The sequence below is a fragment of the Aedes albopictus genome, chromosome 3, assembly GCF_035046485.1.
Source record: "Aedes albopictus strain Foshan chromosome 3, AalbF5, whole genome shotgun sequence".
NCBI classification, from domain to species: Eukaryota; Metazoa; Arthropoda; class Insecta; order Diptera; family Culicidae; genus Aedes; species Aedes albopictus.
The window spans coordinates 445,528,067-445,552,892 of NC_085138.1; the positions used below are offsets into that span (position 1 = coordinate 445,528,067).

The window sequence follows — 24,826 nt, forward strand, 5'->3', positions numbered from 1 at the left end:
TTGGAAGAAATTCTTAACAATGATGATTGCTTGAGGAAATGCCAAGATAAAATCTTGGAGATTTTTCTGAAACAACTATGTAAAGGAATAATTGAGAAATGTGTGGAGATATACTTGACTAAAGTAGTAAAATCATTAAACGAATATTTATAGGATCGCCTAAAAAATAACATGGAAAAATTCTAGAAGAACTTCTCTTCATCCGGCGGAATTCCGCTGTAATTTCTTGGAAGAATATCTGGTTCCGAAACAATCATTGGAGAATTTGTAGTGATTTTTTCTGGAATTTCTCAGGAGTTCTTGGGGGGATCTTATAGATGAATCCATATACATATTATTGATTAGTGCTCTTGAAAACGTGAGTAGGGGTCCAAGTCGGCCATTGTGGCAGCCATATTTGTATTCTCTGAAGTTTCTCCTTAAAGGAATCATGAAGATAAATTATTCTTCAAAAAATATTTCTTAAAGAAAATGGCAAAGAAATCTCCTAAAGGATTACTTGGTGCCTTTCTAAATAAATTGGTCAACATTTTTTCGACAATATTTCTCAGAAAAATATTACGCTCATTGATGGAATTACGGGATGCATCCTTGCAGAATTCCCCGAAGAAATTCACAAAGGAATATGTGGGGGGCTCAATTTCGGTTCCGCACCGGGCCCCCAAATTCCTAGCTACGCCACTGTACTAAAGAGCGTAACTGTTGTTATTGTTTTAATCGCCGCGATTTGATGTGCTGGTAGTTCATCGATTGGTTTTCGGCGAGACGAGTATCTCGCCGAAAACCAATCGATGAACTACCAGCACATAAAGAGCGTAACAGAGACCTCGGCCAATATAGAGTTAATAAACTATAGAGGACGAATGTCGCTGGTGTTCCCTTTGTTCTCGCTCGGGAACATGTCGGGTATCTATCTGTCAAACTGCATACTTTTTTGCTTTGACACTTATATCCCTGCCTATCTCCGCCAGCAAGAGATTTTCGGCGGCGACGCCAGCGACATTCTTCCTCTATAGTTTATTAGCTCTATTCCTCGGCCTCTCTCATAGAGGGATGTCAGGTGAAATTTTCGAATGTCTTCACAAGGCACGCTAAAATGTCTTCACATTCCATTTTGTGGTGTTGGTATAAAATTTCTGTTAAAAGTCAACATTTTGCTATGTTCTCACTTGGCTTTATATGAAGGAATATACCGTGAGGTCATCCAGCAATAATGCATGGTTCTCTTCAGAATTTCCATAGCAATTTGAAGGGGGTTTCTCGATAATTCATGAACAATTTTCTCGGATTTATTTCCACGAGTTCCACAAAAAAATCCGGGAATTTCTCCAGAAATTCCTTCGTGAATTCCTCGAAAATTCCCCTGGAAGTCATTACGAATTTCTTCAGAAGATCCTTTGGAGTCCATCGTGAAGTTTGTCGGACATCATACCCAAATCATACCCGGAAGTTTCCCCAAGTGGTCCTCTAGAATTTTCCCAGGAGTTCCTCGGAAATACCTGCAGAAGATCCTCACCAAATCCTCCTAGATATGCTCGGGAGTTCATCCAAAAGATCCTCAGGAATTCCTCTAAGAGTTCCTCCGAAATTCTTTCTTAAGTTTCCCGATAATTTCTTCAGGAGTTGAGTTTTCCGAGAATTCTTCCAGGAATTCCTCTACAAGTTCCTCCAGAAGTTTTTCGGAAAGTTCTACAGGAGTTCCGCGGCATTTTTTTTAGTTCCCCGGAAATTCCTCCAGGAATTCGTTGGGAATTCTTCCAGGAATTCCACGGACATTCCTACCGAAGTTTCTAGGGAATTCCTCCAAAAACTTCATCGGGAATTCCTATAGGAGATCGTCAGGAATTTCTGCAGGAGTTTCTCGGAAATTCTTCCAGGAGTTTCGAAAATTCCTGCAGGAGAACCTCGGGAGTTCTTCCAGGAGATTCTCGCAAATTCCTCCCGGAGTTGCATGGAGATTCCTCCCGGAGCTCCTCGGTAATTCTTCCAGGAGATCCTCGAGAACTCCTTCAGATGATCATCGAAAAATCCTCCACGAGTTTCTCGGAAATTCCCTCAGGAGATCCATGGAAATCCTTCAGGAGTTTTTTTCCAGAGATTCTCGGGTATGCCTCTAGGTGTTTCGGAAATTCCTCCAAGGAGTTTCTTGATAATTCTCAAAGGAGATTTTTCTGGGAATTTCCGTGTAACTTCTAGAGGAATCCCCAAACAGCTTCAAGAAAAAAAAATCCGATGAACTCCAGGAGGAATCTCCGAGGAACTCCTAGAAGAAGTCCGAGGAATACATGGAGCAATTTTCCAAGGAATTTTCTTGCAACTCCAATGGGAATTCAAGAGGATCTCATAGAGGAGTTCGTTAGGAACTCATGAAAAAGTTGTTGGAAAACTCCTTGAGGAATTCCCGAAGAACTTCTGGAGAAAATTCGGAGGAATTCATGTACAATTTCCCGAGGAGCTCCTGGAAGAATTTTCAAAGAACTCCTGGAGGTATTCCCAAGGAACTCTCAAAAGAATTCTCAAGGAACACCTAAAGGAATTCCTCGAGGAATTCTCGAAAAACTTCTGAAGTAATTTCCGAGGAGCTTCTGAAGAAATTATTTTTTTTTCTTATTTTCTTTTTTAGACACTACCGTCTACCCTCTTTGGTTTAACTGCATCTAATCTGAACATTTTAAAAATTGGACCCCCGCTTATCTGCACATCGTTCAAACTAGAATCACAGACAAACAGACGTATCACTTGGAACAGATTGTGATAAAAATCATCCTCACGAAAACATAATCGCCCAATGCTAACCAGGCTGTGTTACGCAAACCACTCAGTAGGTGGCAGTAGTGAGCAAACGTCAAACAGGAGCAAAAACGATGCGATCGCCGTGACCGAGCGATTTGCGAACTACAAAATATTTGAACTAACCGGTAAAAAGGGTAACGATGAGAAGCGGGTAGAGTGAGAAGTCTGTTTGTCTGTGCTAAAATGGTTCAGACGAAATTCTGCTCGTGGAACGGGGTGAAACGGAACGCAGAATCAAAACAAAAGAGCAAAAAGGGTTACCATCAGTGTGCTTTTTGATGCCCACAGGGTTACTAGAAGTTCAAACTAAAAATTAACCGCGTTGGTTTGCATGAGGTATCGTTCAAACCAACGGGGGTAGACGGTACACACCGTCTTCAGCCAAAGGCTGTACAGACTGATCATAACTTACACTAGACAACGGACAGGACATACGACAACTCGTGGCCCAATCAAGGATTTTCCATTCGACGAAATGTTTTCTCCGACTGGAGTGGGAATCGAACCCACACTCCGTGGCTTACAATACGCTTAAATGGTTGGCATCGCGAACCGCACGGCCACGAAGCCCCAATTCCCTTGGAACTCCTGAATGAATTCCCGAGGAACTCCTAGATGAATTCTCGAGAAGCTCCTAGTAGAATTTCTGAGTAGTTTCTGGTAAAATTCCTGAGGAACTTTAAGAGGAATCTCCGAGGAACTCTTGGAGGAAAGGAATTCCCGAGGAACTTCTAGATGAATTCCCGAAGCACTCCAGAGGAATTCTCGAGGAACTCTTTGAAGGAATTTCTGGAGTAATTCCCGAGAAACTCGTGGAGAAATTCCCGATAAACTCTGGAAGAATTCCCGAGTAACTCCTAGAGGAATCCCAAAAAAAGCTCCAGGAGAAATTTCCGAGGAATACATGAAGGAATTTTCTGGGAACTCCTGGAAGGATGCCCGAGGAACTGCTGGAGAAATTTTCGAGGAATTTAGGTAGGATTTCTTGAGGAACTCCTGGAAGAATTTTTGAGGAACTCCTGGAGAAAATACCAAGGAACTCCCGGAGAAATTCCCTTGGAACTCCAGAAAGAATTCCCGAGGAACTCCTGGAGGAATTCCCGAGGAACTCCTAGACTTGCTCCTAGATGAATTTTCAAGAAACTCCTGGTGGAATTCCTGAGAAACTTCTGGGAGAATTTCTGAGGAACTCTTGGAGGATTAACTGAGAAACCCTTCAAGAAATTCCCGAAGAACTTGTAAAGGAATTCCCAAGGTGCTCCAGAGGGATTCCCGAGGAACTCCTTGAAGAAATTCTCGAGGAATTCTTAAAGGTATTCTTTAGGAACTTCTGGAGGAATTCCTGTGGAACTCCTGGAAGAATTTTCGAGGAACTGCTGGAGTAATTTACTACAATTTTTGAGTAGCAAGCCTTGGAGGTTTCTACCCCTGGTAGTGTAGTAAAGGTGATATTCCGATGAAAATCCTAAGGAAATTTGGGAATTATGATGGAATATCTTGTGGAATACTAATGATTTCGTATAAAATGGGTAAAATAGTACTATAATAATCTTGGGTATTCCGATTAATGCTAGTAAACTTTGGAGGAAACCGATCTCGAGAGCTCTTTTAATGATTGGGATTTTCATAGGGATTTTTATAGGGATATACTTGGAAATCTATTCAGAATTTGTTCCGAAATGCCCCCAAGGATTTCTCCAGAAATTCTATCCTGAACTCTTTTTGAATTACTTACGAGATTTCTTCTGTTTTTTTTACCGCAATTCCTTATCCGCATTCTTACGCAGTTTCTTACAGCGATTCTCCCGCGATTTCTTGTGTAGTTCTCCAAGATTAAGGTTTGTTAGAGTTTCTTTCTAGACTTGTCCAGGACATTATCCCAAGGGGTTGTCCCTATTTTCTCCCAAAGTTCATTCGGGGATTTTTTGGGGTTCGTTCCGGGACTTCTCCCGAGTTGTTTCTGAGAATTCTACCAGAGTTCCTTCTAAAGATGTTTTAGCGGGATTTATGGAAGAGCACTTCCCGGATTCTCTTCAAGAGGTTCTTGGGTGAATTCTTCCGGAAAATCCTAACAAAATTCTCCGAAATTCCTTCGGGGATTTTTCTATGTGGCTTTCCGCGAAAACTTTCCAAAAGTTGTCCAGGGATTTTTGCGATACTTTTGTAAACTTCTTCCAGGGATTTCTCACGCTTACCTTGGAGTTTTTGCCGAACTTCTAACCGTACCCAAGTAACCAAAAGTTCAGATTAAAGGGTACTTTATCAGCTAAGTAGCTTGTAGCCTTCTGAGCAGCTTCATTTCTAAGTAATTTTGGAACTTGAAAGTTCACATAAGCACGCTGGATAGCCTTGTAAACAGCTTCTGACAGAACTGTGACCAAATTCATGCAGAAACAAAAATGTGTTTTTCAGAACCATAGCCCTGTTGGTGGGTTTGTGATTCATGTCTGGAAATTGCTTCTGATAATTATATTTTCACACATATCGCTGCTATGTAGATTTGAACTAGATCCTCCAGCGTGATAGCCTGCCGACTTACCGCCTGCGCTGCACAAGACACTCTACAAAGTCAAGCTAACTTCACTACTGTTCAAATGTGCAAAACTAGCTGCCGACAGAAAATCGATTCAAGTCAAACTGTACCTGCTATTCACTCAATCGCAACGTAGAGTTCTCACGCAGCGACTATCAGTTCAAATCCGACGAACGGCAATTTTTTTTTGTTCAATCCTAGTATTCATTGATTTGATAAATTCATATTAGTCTTTTATTCGTGTATGCTTAAACAGTTGTTTTCTGTAAAAGAAATAAGTTTAATCTTCATTGAAACACAATGCTACTGAACTGAACTTCTATGAACTTGAAAGTTCCGACAAAGTTTTGAGTAGCATCTTAAGCAGCCAATAGGCAGCTTTAAAGTTCCGCGAAGTTCAGATAATGTTTTGAATGGAACTTTCTGGCTGCTTAAGAGGCTTACTATGAGCCTTGCCGGAACTTGTGACCGAAGTTCCAGCAAGGCTCATCGTTAGCCTCTTAAGCAGCCAGAAAGTTCCATTCGAAACTTTATATGAACTTCGCGGAATTTGAAGGTGTATTTTGTCATGGGAAGCGGAACTTCTGGTTACTTGGGGTAGTTCCTTCCGAAATTTCTCTCCTAGGTTTCCAGAGTTCTAGAAGTTACCTTATATTTCCACCCATGCTTACTGCCTAAAATTTTTCTGTGATGTACCAATTTTGATCGGAATGTCTTCCCATCCCAAGTTCCTCCCATTATTTCTCCAGTAGTTCTTCTCGGAGTGCCTCGCGAGGTTCATAAGGCATTTCCAGGAGTTTCAGTTCAGAGCGTATCACAACTAGTCGCAGGGAGATCCAGGAGTTTTCGAGAGTTTTCAGGAAAATTCAAGGGAGGTTCCACAGGCGTGTCAAGAGGAGATCTCAATGATGATTAGGGGGTTTCAGAAGCATTTCAAAGAGTCTCAATATTTCTCAGATGCATCTCAGGGGAGATTCAGAAGGTCTTAGGAGGTATCAGGGGATTCTCAAAAGAAATCAGAGGGCTTTCTGGGGTATTACAGGTAGATTTAATGAAATTTCAAGATGTTTCAGGGTATCAGGGAGCTCATGGAGTCTCAAGGGTATATCAGCGTAACTTAGAGGGCTCAGGAGGTTTTTGATGCGTTGTAGATGGTCTCAGGAGGATTTAGAGTGGTTTCTTAAGGCACTTGGAGAAATTGTGATTGAAATCATCGTTACGAAAACACCATCGCTCAATGCCATTTACACTGTGTTCCGCAAACCGCTGAATAGATGGCGGTAGTGAGCAAACGTCAAACAGATTTGCGAACTACAGAATATTTGAACTATCTGTTAAAAAGTGAAACGTTGGGAAGTGAGTAGAGTGAGTCTCTATTTGTTTGTTCTTAGGGTGTTACAGGGGGATTTCAGAGAGTCCCTGGGAATCTCAGGGAGCTTAGGGAGTCTCAAGAGCGTATCAGAGTATCTAAGAGGGTTCAGGGAGGTTTCAGCGGGCTTCGGGGACGTTTTAGGGAGCTCTAGGGCGTTTCAGGAGATTACTGGAGGATTCAGGGCATTTCAGGGGTGTTTCAGGTATTCTTTCAGGGAGTTCCATGGGGTGTCAGGGACGTTCAAGAGAGTCTTAGGTAGATTCAGGGGTGTTTCAAGGGGTTTCCGGGGATCGCAAGTAGATATGGGATGATTTAGGCGTACGGCCCTGGAGGTCCAAGAATCGCTCTGAAACGCCCCTCAAACACGTAGAAACGCCTCTGAAATGGTTTTAAATCTTATAAAACAAATCTCAAACCCCTGATATATCCCTGGGCTGTCCCTTATACACCCCAGTTCATGGCATTAAAAGAGTGTATTCCGAGAAAAAATCGTGGAAAATCCGAACAAGAACTCCCGAAGATTTTATTAGAGAAATCCCAGAAGAGACACTTCATAGATTTCCGGGGCAGTTTTAGGTGGGGATTCAAGGTAGAACACTGCGAGTAATCTTGAGAAAAAAAAACTGAGCTAAATCCCAAAAGGAACTCTTATTGAACCCCGGAAGAAATCTTTGGTAGAAAGTCCAGGATAAATTCTGAAAACTATGATCAACACTGGGAAGAATCTTGTAAGATGAATTCCGGGAGAATCTCAAGTGGAACTTCAAGAGTAATCCTGCGAGATTCTTTAAGAAATTACCCAGGGAAAACTCTAGACGCAAGCTCACGATAATTTCTTGAAGGCAGTGCTTGAAAAATCCCGTGATGGATCCTAGAAGCGATTCCGCGAAAACCTCCGGAAAAAAATTCGGGATGAACTCCTAAGAAAACCCATAAAAAAATCTCCTGAAAAGTCCTGGGAGGAACTTTAGAATCTCAAGAGTAATTCCTACATACATTTTGGGAGAAATCCCGGGAAGAACTCTCTCGGAAAAAAACTCTAGGAGAAATCTCAATACCGGCCGGGGCCCGTGGCGTAGTTGGTCACACGTTCGCTTCATATGCGGATGGTCATGGGTTTGATTCCCAGCCCCGGCACTTGTAATTTTTCGCCAGTTGCTTTTCCCCCGAGAGCAACTGACACTGACCCTCTTCTGAGCCCCATGGCTCAAAACGAACCCGGATACCTGGACATCGGCGAACTGCTACTCATAATGGACCCCCAATCGGACTGGAAAGGAACAACGGCCATCCATCATCATCCTTGTGCTCATCATTCTACTAGGTATAAAGTAGAAAAAGTGAAAGCAGCAGAAAGACAACCAGTTCGATAAAGTAGAATAGAATCTAGGCGCTGTACAAAAATGTAAGTGCAGCTGTCAATTGAAATTGCTCACGTAGTGCCCCAGAGGACAAAAGAGCTGTAAATTAGGTTAAGTGATTAAGAATAAAAAAAAATCTCAATACCTGAGTAATATCATAGATGAAGCTTCTGTAGAAATCCCGGGATAAACCCTTAGAAAGCTCACGATGATTTCTTGGAGAGAATGCTTGCTTTCTGAATAATCATCAGAAGTCCGACTCCAGAGGCACGTTATCCTCCATTTGAGATATTTGCGTGACATTACCAGATCATTCAATTTTCGAAAGCATCGTACCTCATTTCCCCGCTATAAAATCATCAGTTCAGCTTCCCTGGATCATCATGGCACACCTCGACCGTTTCCATTTACAGACCGGGATGCGGTTCATCCGCAGACCAGCTTGCTGCGTCTGACATTTCTCGACTGAGACTGCTGTTTGCTGTTATCTCGTAGTCCGTTTCAATCTTCTCTTATTTCTGTGTGTGCTATGCTTCGATTTCGCTAGTCAGTCTTTCGCCACCGATCTCACTAGCCACCAGTACGGCTTCAAGCCGTCTTTCTCCCCGTTCACATCCGTGTCCGAATTTGAATAATAAGAATTTCAAATCGAATTTTACGCATTCCTGTCTTTTGTCGCCGCATAAATCGGTTCCTTGGCAACCGAACAACCGTTCGAGTGCACAGGAAACGGGGAGCGTGAGTTAACATAATTGAACGCTTCCCTCTATCCACGCATTCGCATTTTGCCTATCTATCGCATTACGACGGCCTACGACGGTCAAAATCGTGTGTGAGTGTCGTGTCTTGATGTGTGACGCGGTGGTCTGTGCGTGGCTTCGCCAGCAGCATAAGTTTTCTTTCGACGTGTAACCGTGCCGACGAGCAGATCGTCGCCTGCTGCGTTTCGCGAGGAAAAAGTTCAGGAGTTTTCCTCGGGTTCGAAAGCGCATCAAGTCAATTTCTGTGATCTTTCCGGGCCGTGATCGATTCGGGCTGGGTCCTCCACCGGTGGAGACGCGCGATTGGTTGTGATATTTCGCTGAAGCAGAACTAAATTCACACAGCAGCGGTTGTGGTGGCTTCACGTGCCATGCATGGATTAGCGAAAGTGATATAATTGTAGCCTCCTCGTTGCCTCTCCTCCGCACTAAAATTTGCGACGTCGATAACAACAAATCGCTCTGGGGCGAAAAACAAATTATATAAGTTCCGATGTGATATTAGTGCTGCAAATACGACAAATTTGCGAATTTCCACAAATAAAAGTGTGTGAAAATAACCCAACAAATCAATGAAAAGTGCATTCATTTTGAATAGTTGAAGAAAAAAAATCTGTGTCAATAGAAGGGTGAGAGTAAAGCAAGGCGGAAGAGCGAAACACAAGAGTCGCATATACGGCAGTAGGCGCTGTTTAGAGGTCGCCTGCTGCAGTTTCGAGGCCTACTGAGTTGTGAGTGCACAACATCGTGCCGTGCGTCTCTGCTGCAGTTTCTACGCATCGAAGTAGGCAGTCGAAGTGTTATCACCAGCAACCAGGCAACAGCAACAACAACGGGAACGACGACGATGCTGAATCCGGTAGAAGCGTTGGCAAATCTATCGGGGGCATCGCAGCCTGCCATCCGACTGATTCTTTCCGTACTGGCAGGTTAGTGTGTAGTATAGTATGTAATTCAATAATTGACTCATTAGTTTGTATCAGCTGGAGAAGGGAAAATAAGAAACACTTGTCGTCAAATCAAAATGCGCTTATACTGCATGATTACGCGTTGTCCGGGTGCCGTCACGTTGTGCAACAAAGCGAAGTTTATGTATATCTCCATGAGTGGTTGTGCTGTGGGGCTTTGCTGGCGTCTTGCGAATTTGAAGCGTAGACGAGAGTTGATATTACCCATTAGTTTGTTGATTTGTTTCTTTTTGAATGGAACTTAGGACTGTATCGTTGATTATACAGTGCTGTTACGGAACTTTCGTTTTGAAAACCGCAAAATTCACTGGAATATGACCATTCTCATCAGTATCATCGTGCTTCCCGGTAATTGAATGAGAATGTCCACGTGCTCCATCATACTAGACATGCAATTTGGATCAAGCAAGCCATGCTATAATTGTCATAAGATTGCAAGCTCTTTCTGTGGAAACTGAGGATGTCAGGCAAACAATTGAATTATTATTCATAATGCAATCCAGATGAGTTGCATTATGAATCATAATGCAACTGAATGCTTTCGTGAAAAAAGTAGGCCGTAGTAATACTGAAACGGCAAATATAAAATCAATTTTACAGTGCGGAATTGCAAGAAATATCCCAACTAACAATCACTCATTTTACAAGCACAGTTACGCCACGGCACAACCTTTGTTCGGGTTTTGTTCACACAAATTTGGAAAAACTATAAAGCATGGTGTTGTGTACCAACTGAACTGTTTGTTGTTAAATCGTTTTACAGATATACAGTAAAGCTGTTATCAAGCTTCGATAAAAATGATTAAAATAAATAAGATGCAAAATTTTACAAATTTCCGCAAGTGTTTATGATTGAACTTATGCTGTGAATAACTATTGTAAATAATAACTACACATACATTCACCTAATCCAAGATTCGAACTCGAGACTCGTCGATTGCCAGTCGCATGCCTTCCTATCTGCGCCATACTAGAGATGAGGAATAGCAGCGCTCAAATCAAAACATAATCTTCTCGTGGTTTAATAATGATCAGACTTCGACTCCTATTCAGTAGTGGTGAATTAGCACAGTACATTATGGTTAACAACTGAACAACAAATTAATTCAGCTGTTGTTCAGTAAAAAACACGCGTTTTTCATAATGTACTTTGACTCGAAGTATGATGAAACAAAAGCGCTTATTTAACTTGGGAAAACACATTAAACAGATACATGTGCTAGTTTTTACATGAACTTAACATGAAGCAGAAAAATGGTCATGTTAAACTATGTTGTAAAGGAATTACTGCAAGTCGAATAAAAATCTTATTAACGCTTGAAAAGTGTTTTAAATTACCATTGTTTCTACCGATACGAAAAGTTGAACATTGGCTACTTTTTCAATTGAAAAAGCATTTGTACAGTAATATGTACAGCATAATTTAGTTCAGCAATAATTACTATTATACAGCAACAATTCAGCATGCATGCTTGTTTGCAGCTTGCGATTGTTAGGTGGGATGTTTAATAACAAACAAAACAGCAATAATTTTGTTAAGTATAAGAAGGGTTCTGTTCACCATAGGTGGATAAATTCAACTTTATTAGTGCAATTTCAGAAATCTATGAATAATTCTTTAATAAATATCCGAAGGATAACTATGAGATTTTCCTGAAAAAGGTAGGATTTCCGAGTGAATTTCTGGCAATGGTTCTGAAGATTTAAAAAAATGTTGTAAAGCCTGACTGCTGTTGACTACTTTTGGGATATCTGTATAGCTTTAAGCAAAAAAGGTCTCAGTCTTTAAACCTCGAAAGCTGCTTCAACGATTTATAAAAAAAAACATTCACGGAAATTATTCAAAAACTGCTCCTACAATTGCTTCGACGAGTGCCTAGAATATTCAGAATCAGAATAAGTTCTAAATTTCTCCCATTATAAAACAAATGTTTTTCAAACATTGCTAAAGGGATTTTGCCAATTTTGACCACATTATTCCATTAAATATGCCTCCATAATTTTCAAAACATGGGGGAAATTGTGTATTTTCGGCAGTTTTGTTCTATTCGTCATGGAGTTTTTTTGAAAGTTGTTGAACTCAAAGTTGGCCTCAAATACTTTCCCACCAAGCTGAATTATTCAACCAAGTTTCAGGAAATTTGGCCGACAAAAACTCCTCATGACAAAGAGAACAAACCTGCCGATAATACCCATCGTCACCCTATTTTCCAAAATTCCACCTGTAATTTTTTAAAGCTCGACTAGTAGTTATGCTAAAATTTAAAAGTTTTATAAAAACAATCTTCAAATACTCGTTGTTTATAGCTTAACATTAATATTGAGGCAATCTCTATTGGTGTTGCCTGTGAGGATTCCTCCAAGATGTTCATCTGGAGATTCCCACAGGATTGTTATCCGGGTTTTCATCCAGAAATTCAAACTTTAGATTACTAAAAAAATGCCATCTTGGATTCCTACAGTAGGGTCTGGGACCATTTGGGCAGGAGCACCTATTTTGGGCACTTGCTGCTAAAACTCAGCCAATTTCCAACCGATTGAATTGAATTTTTGAACATAGATAAATACTGCGCCATCCATCCAGGAGTCCCTCGGGAATTCTTGTAGTAGTATCTCGAAAAATCCTTCAGGAGATCCTCGGAAATTCTTCCATAATCTTCGGGAATTCTTCCAGGAGTTTCACGTTAGTATCTCGAGAATTCCTCCAGAAGTTAATCGAGAATTCCTACAGGAGGTTCTTGAAATTCTTCCAGGAGATCCTCAGAATTCCTCCTAGAGATCCTCGGGACTTCCTACAGAAGATTCTCTGGAATTCCTTTAGGAGTTCCTCGGGAATTCCACCAGGAGTTCCTCGGGAGTGCCTCCAGGAGTTCCCCGGGAATTCCTCCAGGAGTTCTTCGGGAATTCCTCTAAGAATTCTTCGGGAATATCTCTAGGAATTCTTCGGGAATTCACCCCGGAGTTCCTCGAACAACTCCTGGAGGAATTCCCGAGCAACTCCTGAAGAAATTTTCGACAATTTTCTGGAGGAATTTCTGAGTAACACCGAAAGAGTTGCTGAAGAATTGCCGATAAAAACTTGATGGAATTTCTGAAAGAATTCCCGATGAAATTCTGAAGTAATTCCCGTGGAACTTCTGAAGGGCTTCCCGAGAAACTACTAGATAAATCAAAGCAAGCTTTCTTTGACAAATATTCGGAGAAATCTGCGGGAAATTCTGGACGTAGCTTTGTTTCTGATGGGATTTTTCGAAACAAAAAACACATCGGTAGACGGTAATACTTTGGGAAAGAACCTCTATTTTTAATGATTTCTGAAAAACTAGAGAAGAATACCCATATGCATTCCTTGAGAAACTTAAACAAAAAAAATACAAAAATTACATCTGTTAAAATCTTTGGTGGAATTGAACAAGTACTTGAATGAAATGGAAAATTATATTAACAAATATTTGATTGTTCTGGAAGTTATCCTGAAAATAATATGAAATGTGTTGGTTGTTTTCAGAAAAAAATGTTTTCTTTAATTACTGATCTACAATTAATTAAATACTTTAGCATATATCCTAAAACTCCCATGAAATGGTGGTCGTCATATATGAATCGTATTTTTACTAAAGACTGCTCCGAAATTTCCACCAATATAAAGACCGAAAAATTTAGGAATTTGTAAGTTTTTATTATTGTGCGGGTATTCCCTAATGGAACACGACGGTTCGGAACGTTCGTGCTTCGAACCGTCCCAAAAATCGTCCGTTTTTGCCTTCACACCTGGTTTCACAGTCGAATGTGTGTCAAAAGTGACAGAGTGGCACGTGCTTTTTTTCTGCTTCACTCACATTTCATCTTCGCTCTCCTTCTTTTTTCAACGATGACAGCAGTAGGTCGCATCAAAAAACGAGGTAGTTTGTGCAAAATTGGCAGCAAGGAGACATCAAATTGACAAGGTTCGTAGAAAAGGATGTTTGAAACAGGGTGTCGAATCGACCTTCGAATCCAGTGGCCAAGGAAACTCACAATAACAAAAATTGAAACGCATTTCAACTTGTGGGATGTGAGTACAGTTTAGTGTTATTCCCCTTGTGTGTCCTTCCCCTAGCAAGCATCAGTGACAACCAGCGCCATGACGACGTTGTCAGTGTGAAGCTGTCTGAGTCTGATTGAGGAGAGGAGCTTTGGCGGAGCAAGTCGCCTTCATCGTGTGGTTCTGTCTTATGCCAAGTGATTCTACTGCAGTTTGCTGAGATGGTGGGGAACGGATTGATCCAGTGAGTTACGCAATATTCACACAACTGAAATTGTTCCAAGATTTGAATTAATGGTAGTCCTGTTCAACGACATAGGTTGAACTTGCTCGAACTTGCTCCATCCCGCTCTTTCCCGTTTGTTGACAAATGGATAAGAGTAGGCTGCAGCAACTTCGAGCAAGTTCAACCTACGTCGTTGAACAGGACTGGTTTGGATGAACAACAGCTTTTTCAACTTTAAAAAGTCTTCACATAATTTGAATTTTGAAATGTCTTCAATACATACTTCAATATGTCTTCACAAGAATTAATGTCTTCTCAGAAGTTCAAATGTCTTCAAATTGAAGATATGTTTTCACATCTATCCCTGTCGTATACTCTTTGCCCAGACGCAAAACATTTAGCCACTTTTGACAGATAAATTTTATCAAGTTTTCGAGAGTGACAAATATTTTTGTCTGTCTAGAACAGCTTGGTCAAAATTTAACTGTCAATAGTGGTTAAATATTTATCATGAGCCATTTTACGAAACGACAACATTGATGATATTGATATTGATATTCACGTGTTTGGACGCTACCTTCTCTCAAAATTTCATTCATGAAAACGACTCGTACAATGGACTATTGGTCAAATAGTGAAATGTTAGCTTTAGGCTCCTGTTAGGTTCTGTTTGACTGTAATTCCTCCGAAGTACCTGGAAGAAAATTCCTCTCCGAAATACCTCTGTAAACTTCTTACAACTATTTCCCCTATAAACTCCACCAATATCCAGGAATCCCTCAAAAAGTTCCTCCAGGGATTAACATTTAATGGAAAAATTCCTCAAGGAATTTCTCATTAGCAGTGCTTCCGGAAGTTCTTCCAGTAATTCCTCCGAAAGATCCTTTATGAAATTATCTGGAAATAAAAAAAAAGACGCGGACACCGTCTTCAGCCAGAGGCTGCACAGACTGAATGAAACTTAAACACTAGACAAGGAACACACGAAGCATGCACCAGTGGATACGGAGAAGAAACTATTCTCACGAAAAGTTTCATCGCCCGGAGCGGGAATCGAACCCTCACCCCATAGCATGGTGCGATTAGAAGCTTGGTGACCCTAACCGCACGGCTACGAGGCTCCACAGAGAAATTGTTCCATCCAAGGCTGGAATGGAAACTTCCTTAAGTAACTCCACTGGAAGTTCTGCCAGGATTTTTAAAACACCTAATCCTTCAAGTTTTGCCAGGAATTTCTCTCAAATTTCTTCAGGTTTCTCCAGGAATCTCCTCCTAGGGTCTTATGCTGGAGAAATTGTGCTACTGAACAACCTCCAGTGAGAATTTCTCGTGGGAGGCAACCAGGAGGAATAAATGAGGAATACATCGAAGTAACACAGACAAACAGACGTAATACTTGCGAAATTTCCATCGACCACGCTTTTAACGATCATTTTAAATTTTTATAGTTGTGGATTTCACGACCAGAGGTGCGCGCATCGTTTTTCTATGCGTTTGACGTTTCACACTAGCGCCTTCTGTTGACGACGTTGCAACTTTTCGACCAGGTGATGATAGTGTGAACTGGGCGATGGATTTCCATGAAAATCCTTCAAGCTGTTACGTCTGTTTGTCTGTGGAAGTAATTTCAAGGCAGAAGCAGCTTAAGGACAAACGTCTTTGAATCCTAGTCCAACAATGAACCAAAAGAATAACTAGTAAGAAGAGCCTATGTTTGAGAGAATGATGCATATCTGATGATCACATTAGTAGTAAGTTCTTTGGTAGTGAGGTTAGAAAGAACGACATATCACAGACAGACGTAACACTTAGAGGAAATTCAACAAAAACTTTTGCCACCTGTTGGTAGAACCGCGAGAGACACTGTCGGCCATGATGGATTTCGAGTTGACGTTCGTATAAGACGCACACTACTACACAACTCGCCTGCAAATTTCGTTCAAATGAAATTTGAATTGATCGTTAAATGCATGTGCCAAGCCGTTTGGAAGAGTGTTACGTCTGTTTGTCTGTGGACATATGCTCAAAATAGGATAATCTTTGTTGAAAATGTGGTCCACCACTTGGTGCACCGTTAATTACCAACAGCGTGTCTCCAGATAGGCTTGTGGATAACTCATTCTGAGTAACGGATCATTCGGGGAAGTGGGTCATTTGGAGTAATGGAATACGGGGTAATGTTCGAAAGACTCCCATTGGGACTTGGTCTGTCTCGCTTCAGCTTAGTATTCTTTGAGAACAAACTCAAACAAATGAGTTTGTACTTTGAGCACTTCCACAGTTATTATTGCGGATTTTTAGAAAATTTTACCGCAGCTGTCAAAGTCCTACCGCAGCCATGAAGATCATCGTATCATTGAAAAGTATGGCCAAATCAAAGCATTGCAGAATTTTTTTTTCAATTTCGTAATATTTTGAAGAAATTTATCCTAGTAATAAGTGAGTAGAGTGGAGTGAATTTTCCGATATGCGTACATTTGCATTTTAGCTTATTTACAATGTAAATAGCATTATTTCAACTTAATATTCAACACTTGGTTTTGTTCAGCTGAGAATGTTTTAAACCAGCAATAATTCGACATGCATGTTTATTTCAGATTTTCAATTGTTCCTTCGGTATGGTCAGCTATCTTTCCGTAATAGAAATATCCTTGATTTACCAGGATACAAAGAGACTACTACACACAATACGCATGCAAACATGTTCATATCTGTTAAGATGTTCGTTGAACACTGAGAAGCAGTTTTGAATCCTATTTGAAATGCTACGCCAAGAAAAATCGAAGAAGAATTTCTTAAAGAGTATTTTTCTAACCATAGGGGTGATCTATTAATGTGCCTTTATCAAGAACCTGCAAGTCTATCATCTTCGAAACGTTTAATATCTCACCCGTAATAAGAAGTTTGATAAACATGGCACTTCCCTTTGTGACACCTCTTCTGAAGCAACTGGCTTCACAATGGCCGATTCTTGAATCTTTCATATCTTCCGATGGCTAATTTGTCCAGCGAGGTCGGAGATATGATTGAAGTCCTACAGTGGAATTGTAGAAGCCTAATTAAAAATATGGATGCGTTCAAATTTTTAGTTCACAGTACACGTTGTGACATATTTGCCCTTAGTGAAACATGGTTAACTTCCGATAAAGACATTTCTTTCCACGATTTTAATATTATTCGTCGTGATCGAGGGGATGGATATGGAGGGGTGATCTTGGGGATCAATAAGCTCCATTCCTTTTATAGAATTGATTTCCCCCCGATGAACGGCACTGAAATAGTTGCATGCCATGTTACTATACAAGGAAAAAGTTTCAGCGTAGCCAGTGTTTATATACCGCCTAGTACAAGATTATCTCGCAGAGATCTTGCGGAAATATGCTGTGCTATGCCTGCGCCTTGGTTGATCCTAGGAGATTTTAATGCACACGGAACAGCCTGGGGGTCTCCGAAGGACGACAATCGCGCAACCCTGATATATGACCTCTGTGACTATTTCAATTTGACAATTTTGAACTCCGGGGAAGCAACGCGAATTAAACCTCCAGATCCTCCAAGTATGTTAGACCTCTCAATATGTTCGAATTCACTATCATTGGATTGCACGTGGAAGGTAATTCAGGATCCCCATGGTAGTGATCATCTGCCGATCAAAATTTCAGTCACCAATGGTTCGTGTCAGGCTCGCCAGATCGACGTCGCGTATGACCTTACGAAGCATATCGACTGGGGTAAATATGCTGAATTGGTCTCAGAGGGCGAGCAGTCGGTTGACGTTGTTCCACCGCAGGAAGAGTACCAATTCTTGTCCGGATTAATCGTCGAAAGTGCTCTACAAGCGCAGCGTAGACCGGTTCCGGGAACTTCGATACGGCGAAGACCCCCCACATTGTGGTGGGATGAGGAATGTACCGGAGCCTATCGCGAAAGATCCGCCGCGTTTAAAACATACCGGAAGCGAGGTACACGGGAGAACTACGAGTGGTATTCCTCTCTCGTCCATAAATTCGCGAACCTCGTGAAGGCGAAGAAACGTGGTTATTGGAGGAATTTCGTCAACGGTTTATCGCGGGAGACGTCAATGCGAACTCTCTGGACGGTCGGAAGGAGAATGCGCAACGCGGTATCGGTTAATGAGAATCGAGAAAGCTCGCCTCGATGGATTTTCGATTTCGCAAAGAAAGTCTGTCCGGATTCGGTCCAAGTACAAGCGAATTTTCGTCGTTATCCACCCGAAAGGAATGCGATGGATTCACCCTTTTCGATGCTAGAATTCTCACTCGCGCTTCTGTCATGTAACAACTCTGCCCCAGGAATGGATAGAATTAAGTTCAACTTGCTTAAAAGCCTCCCAGACGTCGCAAAGAGGCGCTTGTTGAATTTATTCAATCTATTCTTGGAGAGCAACACTGTTCCGGATGACTGGAGACGAGTGAGGGTTATTGCCATTCAAAAGCCCGGGAAGCCCGCGTCGGATCACAACTCGTACCGTCCAATTGCGATGTTGTCGTGCTTACGGAAGCTGCTAGAGAAGATGATTCTCCATCGGCTTGACAAATGGGTTGAATCGAATGGCCTTCTTTCGGATACTCAATTCGGTTTCCGCAGAGACAAGGGAACGAGCGATTGTCTGGCGCTGCTTTCTACTGAAATTCAACTGGCCTACGCTCAAAAAGAGCAAATGGGCTCAGTATTTTTGGATATTAAGGGGGCTTTTGATGCCGTTTGCGTTGATGTCCTTTCAGACAAACTCCACGAGTGTGGGCTTTCTCCGATTTTAAACAACTACTTGTACAACTTGTTGTCTGAGAAGCACATGTTTTTCTCTCATGGAACCTCGGCAACTTCACGAATTAGTTACATGGGTCTCCCCCAGGGCTCATGCTTAAGCCCCCTTCTTTACAATTTTTACGTCAGAGACATCGACGAATGTCTCGTGGAAAATTGCTCGCTACGACAGCTTGCGGACGACGCCGTGGTCTCTATCACCGGACCAGAGACGGAAGATCTGCAAGGACCACTGCAAGATACCTTAGACAATTTGTCTACTTGGGCTGTAAAGCTGGGTATCGAATTCTCTCCGGAGAAAACTGAGTTAGTTGTCTTTTCTAGGAAGCGTGATCCAGCAGATCTAGAGCTTCAATTTTTGGGTAGGGAACTCACTCAAAGTCTTTCACATATGTATCTGGGGGTCTGGTTCGACTCTAAATGCACCTGGGGAAAGCACATTAATTATCTGTATCAGAAGTGCCAACAACGAATCAACTTCATGCGTACACTCACCGGAACATGATGGGGAGCCCACCCGGAAGATCTGATAAAGCTTTATCGTACAACGATACTGTCGGTTCTCGAATACGGTAGCTTTTGCTTTCAGTCCGCCGCGAAAACACACATCCTGAAGCTAGAGCGTATCCAGTATCGTTGTCTTCGGATCGCGTTAGGCTGCATGAACTCGACGCATACAATGAGTTTGGAGGTACTAGCAGCTGTACTCCCTTTATCAGATCGTTTCGTGGAATTGTCGTTAAGGTTCCTCATCCGCTGTGAGGTGCTGAATCCATTGGTAATTGAAAACTTTGAGAAGCTGATCGAACGAATTCATCAAACAAAGTTTATGACAGTGTACTACTCGTACATGACTCTGGAGGTTCACCCTTCTTCGAATGTTCTCAACCGTGATTGCTTCCCAGACTTCTACAATTCCACTATAGTTTTTGATCTGTCCATGTTGCAAGAAATCCGTGGAATTCCAGATCCGCTCCGATCGGAGCACATTCCAAAAATTTTTGCAAACAAGTTTGGCCAAGTCAGTTGCGACAGAAGGTTTTTCACTGACGGGTCAAAAACAAATGATTCCACTGGATTTGGTGTATTTAATGAGCTTCATAGCGCCGCCCATAAACTTCAAAGTCCTTGCTCAGTATACATCGCAGAATTGGCGGCTATACACTACGCATTAGAGCGAATCGCCTCTCTTCCCTCTGATCAATATTTCATTTTTACGGATAGTCTCAGCTCAATAGAGGCTATTCGTTCAATGAGGCCGGTAAAGCACTCTCCGTATTTCCTCAGTGAAATACGATCTATCCTGAGTGCTTTATCGAATCAAGCATATAATATCACCTTGGTTTGGGTCCCTTCGCATTGCTCGATCCCGGGCAATGAGAAAGCGGACTCACTCGGCAAGGTGGGCGCTATGGAAGGCGATATTTATGACCGTCATGTCGCTTTCAATGAATTTTTTTCGATTGCTCGTCAGCATGCCTTGGTCAGTTGGCAACAAAAATGGGATGCAGGAGAGTTGGGCAGGTGGTTACACTCAATTCTCCCACAGGTATCGAAGACGGCGTGGTTCAAGGGGTTGGATATGGGTCGAGATTTTATCAAGATAATGTGTCGACTTATGTCCAATCACTACTCTCTGGGCTCGTATTTCTATCGAATAGGGCTCACAGATAGCAATCGTTGTAGCTGTGGTGCAGGCTATCAAGATATCAACCATGTTGTGTGGGAATGCCCCGAATACGGTATTGCCAGATCCGATTTATGTGCCTCCCTCAGGGCCCGAGGGAAACCAGAAAAGAAAGACATTAGGGATGTGTTGGGTACGCTTGATCTTGACTACATGAAGCTTGTATACGACATTTTGAAACAAGCTGAAGTCTCCGTTTGATACCCCCGTCTTGTTGTTCCACTTGTCCACCTCGTGTCCCTTCGAAAATCGTTTGTTTGTATCGTTACAGGTTGTTTGTCCACTTTACGTTTGACTAGCAGCAACTACGCTACGCCACGCTGCTGAAAGTCAACGAATGCCCCTATTACCCCATCCCTTCCTTAAACATTATTGTTCCCCCTAACCTCGACCAAACCGCGAGTTTTACGGTTCCCCAAAGCTAACCTAGTTAATAAGTCACACATATGAAATTGTAAAATAGACCAAAATGAATTCGGCTCCGTAATGCCTGATGGCGCATGAGCCTTAAATAAACGATTAAGTAAAAAAAAAAACCTGCAAGTCGTATCGTAGGTCAGCATAATATATCAGTTCAATTTCTATTGATTTTATGTTCGTTATTTTTAGTGAGCCCGCTCACTAGTGATACTATATAGCCACCCATTTGTAACACAACCCCCACTTTGGTTCCTGTCTGACCTTTTTCGATTTTTTCTTTTTTCCCCACCACCCACATACAGCATATCCTCTTGGTGCAGTCTATCGGAACCTGAAGACTTCCATCACCGTAAAAAACCTGTACATCGCAGCAACCGGTCTCGCCATCGTGCTGTTCAACTATGGATTCGACTTGTATCACAGCCTACTGGCGGTGGCCGCCAGCTATTTCCTGAACACATTCTTCGCCACCACCAGCCTACTGGTGCCACTTAGCTTCTGCTATCACCTCGGCTATTTGCTCATCGGTAAGAGAGCTGTTTACTCTGTGATCGCATGACGCGACTTAAATACTTCTTACGTTGACCTATATTTGTTTTTCTCGCAGGCTACTACTACACCACGTCCGACACATACGACATCAAATGGACTATGCCCCACTGCGTACTTGTGCTGCGGCTAATTGGATTAGCGTTCGACATCTCGGACAGTCGCGAAAAGGAGCGCCAGAACAAGAGCGACGATAAGTGCGTTGGAGTTCCGTCGTTGCTGGAGTTGATTGCGTTTACGTACTTTCCGGCTTCGGTGCTGGTTGGGCCTCAGTTTACGTTGCTTCGCTATCGGCGATTTGTGAGCGGACAGTATGAGCAGCATACGACCGGTGCCCCTGCTTATGCGGCCAAGAAGTTTTTGCAGGGAGCTTTCTATCTGGTGGTGAATCAGGTGGGATCGCAAATCGTACCGGATTCGTATCTGCTGTCGCCGGAGTACGAGGAGGACTCGTACTTCATGAAGCATGTGTACATGGGCATGTGGGGACGGGTTTCTCTGTACAAGTACATCTCGATTTGGCTGCTGGCTGAGGGGGCTGCTGTGCTGTTCGGTAAGTGTGAGATGATTATGATAAGGTATTATATGGGCGAAGCGGTAAATCGCACAGCTATTCAACAAGGTCATTTTGAAAGTGTCTGGGTTCGATCCAAAATCAAGACGTTAAAACCCATCTAAACCCCATTCCGCAGGTCTGACCTACATCGATGCCAAGCCGGGCGAACGGGAGTACGATCCGGACGAACTTTCCGGCTGCACCAATATCAAGGTCGGTGTCTTTGAGAACACGAGCAAATTCGGTCATTACGTCGAGTCGTTCAACGTCCAAACGAACCACTGGGTCGCCGTGTATGTCTACAAGCGGCTGAAGTTCCTGAACAACCGTGTCCTGAGCCATCTGGGGGCGTTGCTGTTTTTGGCCATCTGGCACGGATTCCACAGCGGTTACTACATGACGTTCTTCATGGAGTTCATGGTGATCCGGATGGAGAAGGAGGTATGATGGTTTCATGGGATATGTGTAAGTTCTGGATTTACAACAAATTTATCGTTTCAGATCGAACCAATTCTACAGAAGAACGAACGCGTTCAAGCGCTGCTGCAGCAACCCCTGGTCAAGGTGGCCGTCTTCGTTGTGCTCAAGTTCTACACGATCGTCTTTGCCGGTTGGTGTTTGGTTCCGTTCGTATTCCTCAGCTTCTCCAAGTGGTGGCACATCTACACCGTGGTTCGATTCAGCGGGCTATTCCTCTTCTTGTTGGGTAACTTTGCCTCCAGGCCGATATTGAAGGCCATTCTACCTGCAAATCCAACGCCCGCTACCGAAGCGAAGAAGGCACAGTAAGCCCTTTTTCTAGACTTGAATTCGTCAATTTTCCGAATGGTTTGTGAAGCTTTAACCAAAATGCAAAATATTCTATCAGACCTGTATAAGAAAAGATTCAAGAAAGACATTTGAATCCATCCACCAGCCTCTGAACTGGTTTTCATTTCGTAGAATCTTTTTGATTTGCTAAAATAACTTAGTTGTTCGCATTATTTGAAATGAAAACATCGACTGCACTAAAGATTGATTTATATAATTTATACTGATGTCAGGTATTTAATACATCGACGACATATACATCCACGTACGCAACTCTAGATATACGACCGAGTTTGATAAGTTTGAGTATCGCGATCTGCTACGACTACCTCTTGCCAATATTGAGCCCTCGTTCTTTCGGTTTCCTAACTGTATTTTCTTCCCCCCGGACCTGACGTTCCTGTACTACATAAAAGCGTAATACCCCCTATTATCCGATTTTCCAACTAAGCAATGAACGACTATACACCTATGATACAGAATTATTAATTAAAAAACGTAAATTAAACGAACCGTTCAAAGTTTTACACACGCAATGCAAAACCGTTAGAAGGTAATTTTTATCTCACCATCTCACTCGTTAGTTCTTATCGATCTGATAAAAGTAAAACTTATAAACAACACCTGTGCTAGTGCCAGTTGGTAGAGTGAAATTATAACAAGAAAAAGTATTTATTTTTATAGGGAAAAGAAAGAAAAACAAATAATTAAAATCGGAAATCGAATAATGGTAAGAGAACCCACTGCAGCAACCCAGAGAGATGCACAGAGATTGGAGTGCACTAGTTTTGGTAGATATTCTTCCATAGCTTACACAACTGAAAGAAAAGGATACTACTGTTGAACAGCAGCCAGCAGTATCAGCCTATAGACATTAGAACAAAACCGGAAAAAGCGATAAAAACGTTGAAAACAGTAGAAATAGGTCAAACAAATGAGTAATTTTAAATGAAACTTCAAATAAATAAAGCAAAGTGCTAGTCAGTTTTTGAGTTGAATGAAATCGAGCGACAGTGTTGTACGGTTGCGGGGAAACAAGTTGAGAAAGCCCTGGGGTCCTCCGACAATATTATGTCTCGGGGTCCGTCAACCCTGATTGTCACAAATCTTTCTTCTTAGATTGCATGATGTTAAAAAGGCTAAAGAATTCGTCATTGATATCATCAACCTCACTGCTTTCTAAGTCGTCTCGCGCGAATGTTCGTTATGAAAATATATTCGCTGTATTTCATATGGAAAATAGAAAAAATGAGTACATTTTCATTATAAACATTATTTTTGCGAATTCTTTTATATTTAAATTTAGCAACGATTGTTTTTTACTGGAAGATTGCCTAAGTTTTCTATCTGGCTTCTCCAGTTCTCCTTCCAAAAGTTTTCTTTCCTATTTGCTCCCATAAATAGTTCCTTCCGATATTTTGTCGGTGTTCTTTCGGGATTTCTATTCCCACGGAGAAACAATTCATGGGATTTTTACTAAGTTTCTGCCTGAATTTTTCTGCAGGAATTTTTCACGAGGTCTCTGCAGGAATACTTCCCGGGATTTCTTCCAAAAGTTTCCCGATATTCTTATAGTAGGGGTAGGCGGGGCCAGGGTTGGTCGATTCTCGCTCTTGCCCTTAAAAAGTGCAAATTTCAGTGCGGCATAGATAAGTGTGTCTTGACGCTCTTTGATTTCAAAGAGAAAAATATCTCTTCACCAAAAAGTGAAACCGCAAAAAAGAGCATAGTGCACCGAGATTTTCTGCAGAAAAGAGTAGTTTATTTATCCGCACTACATCTTCTTGCTCGGTTGTGTGGGAAGTGTGAACGAATGCATGTTGCTATGGCATCCACACAAGCTCGAATACGAGACTCGCGATGAAAATCTGATTTGCTACAGCAAACTGTCAATGCAGATGCAGCTGACAATTCAATCCCACTTTAAACGAATTCCTAGCAAGTAAATTTTAAAGGGATCATCTTGAGATCATCATAC

At 41.9% G+C, this 24,826-nt stretch overlaps 2 protein-coding genes across 4 annotated transcripts in view; one reads left to right on the forward strand and one right to left on the reverse strand.

Moving 5' to 3' along the window:
- LOC109425914 (PR domain zinc finger protein 5) overlaps positions 1–24,826 on the reverse strand; it is a 94,757-nt gene that overhangs the window by 8,659 nt on the left and 61,272 nt on the right. The gene's annotated exons all lie outside the window — the stretch shown is intronic.
- On the forward strand, positions 8,613–23,855 carry LOC109425913 (lysophospholipid acyltransferase 5). 2 transcript variants are annotated; one of them, XM_019701288.3, is made up of 6 exons: positions 8,613–8,797; positions 9,225–9,749; positions 21,236–21,460; positions 21,541–22,035; positions 22,175–22,479; positions 22,540–23,855. In XM_019701288.3, exons 2-6 carry the CDS (start codon positions 9,668–9,670, stop codon positions 22,825–22,827), a joined length of 1,395 nt encoding a protein of 464 aa, XP_019556833.2. In that variant the 5' UTR covers positions 8,613–8,797; positions 9,225–9,667; the 3' UTR covers positions 22,828–23,855. The 2 variants fall into 2 exon arrangements, with proteins under 2 accessions (XP_019556833.2, XP_019556831.2); XM_019701286.3 differs by lacking the exon at positions 8,613–8,797 and having other exon boundaries at positions 8,809–9,749.

What these genes read in the sequence shown, in the direction of transcription:
- LOC109425913 (XM_019701288.3), top strand. Translation starts at nt 9,668, where the DNA reads ATGCTGAATCCGGTAGAAGCGTTGGCAAATCTATCGGGGGCATCGCAG. An exon ending in GGGGGCTGCTGTGCTGTTCG is followed by an intron (nt 22,036 to 22,174) that starts GTAAGTGTGAGA and finishes CCCATTCCGCAG; the next exon opens with GTCTGACCTACATCGATGCC. An exon ending in TGATCCGGATGGAGAAGGAG is followed by an intron (nt 22,480 to 22,539) that starts GTATGATGGTTT and finishes TTATCGTTTCAG; the next exon opens with ATCGAACCAATTCTACAGAA.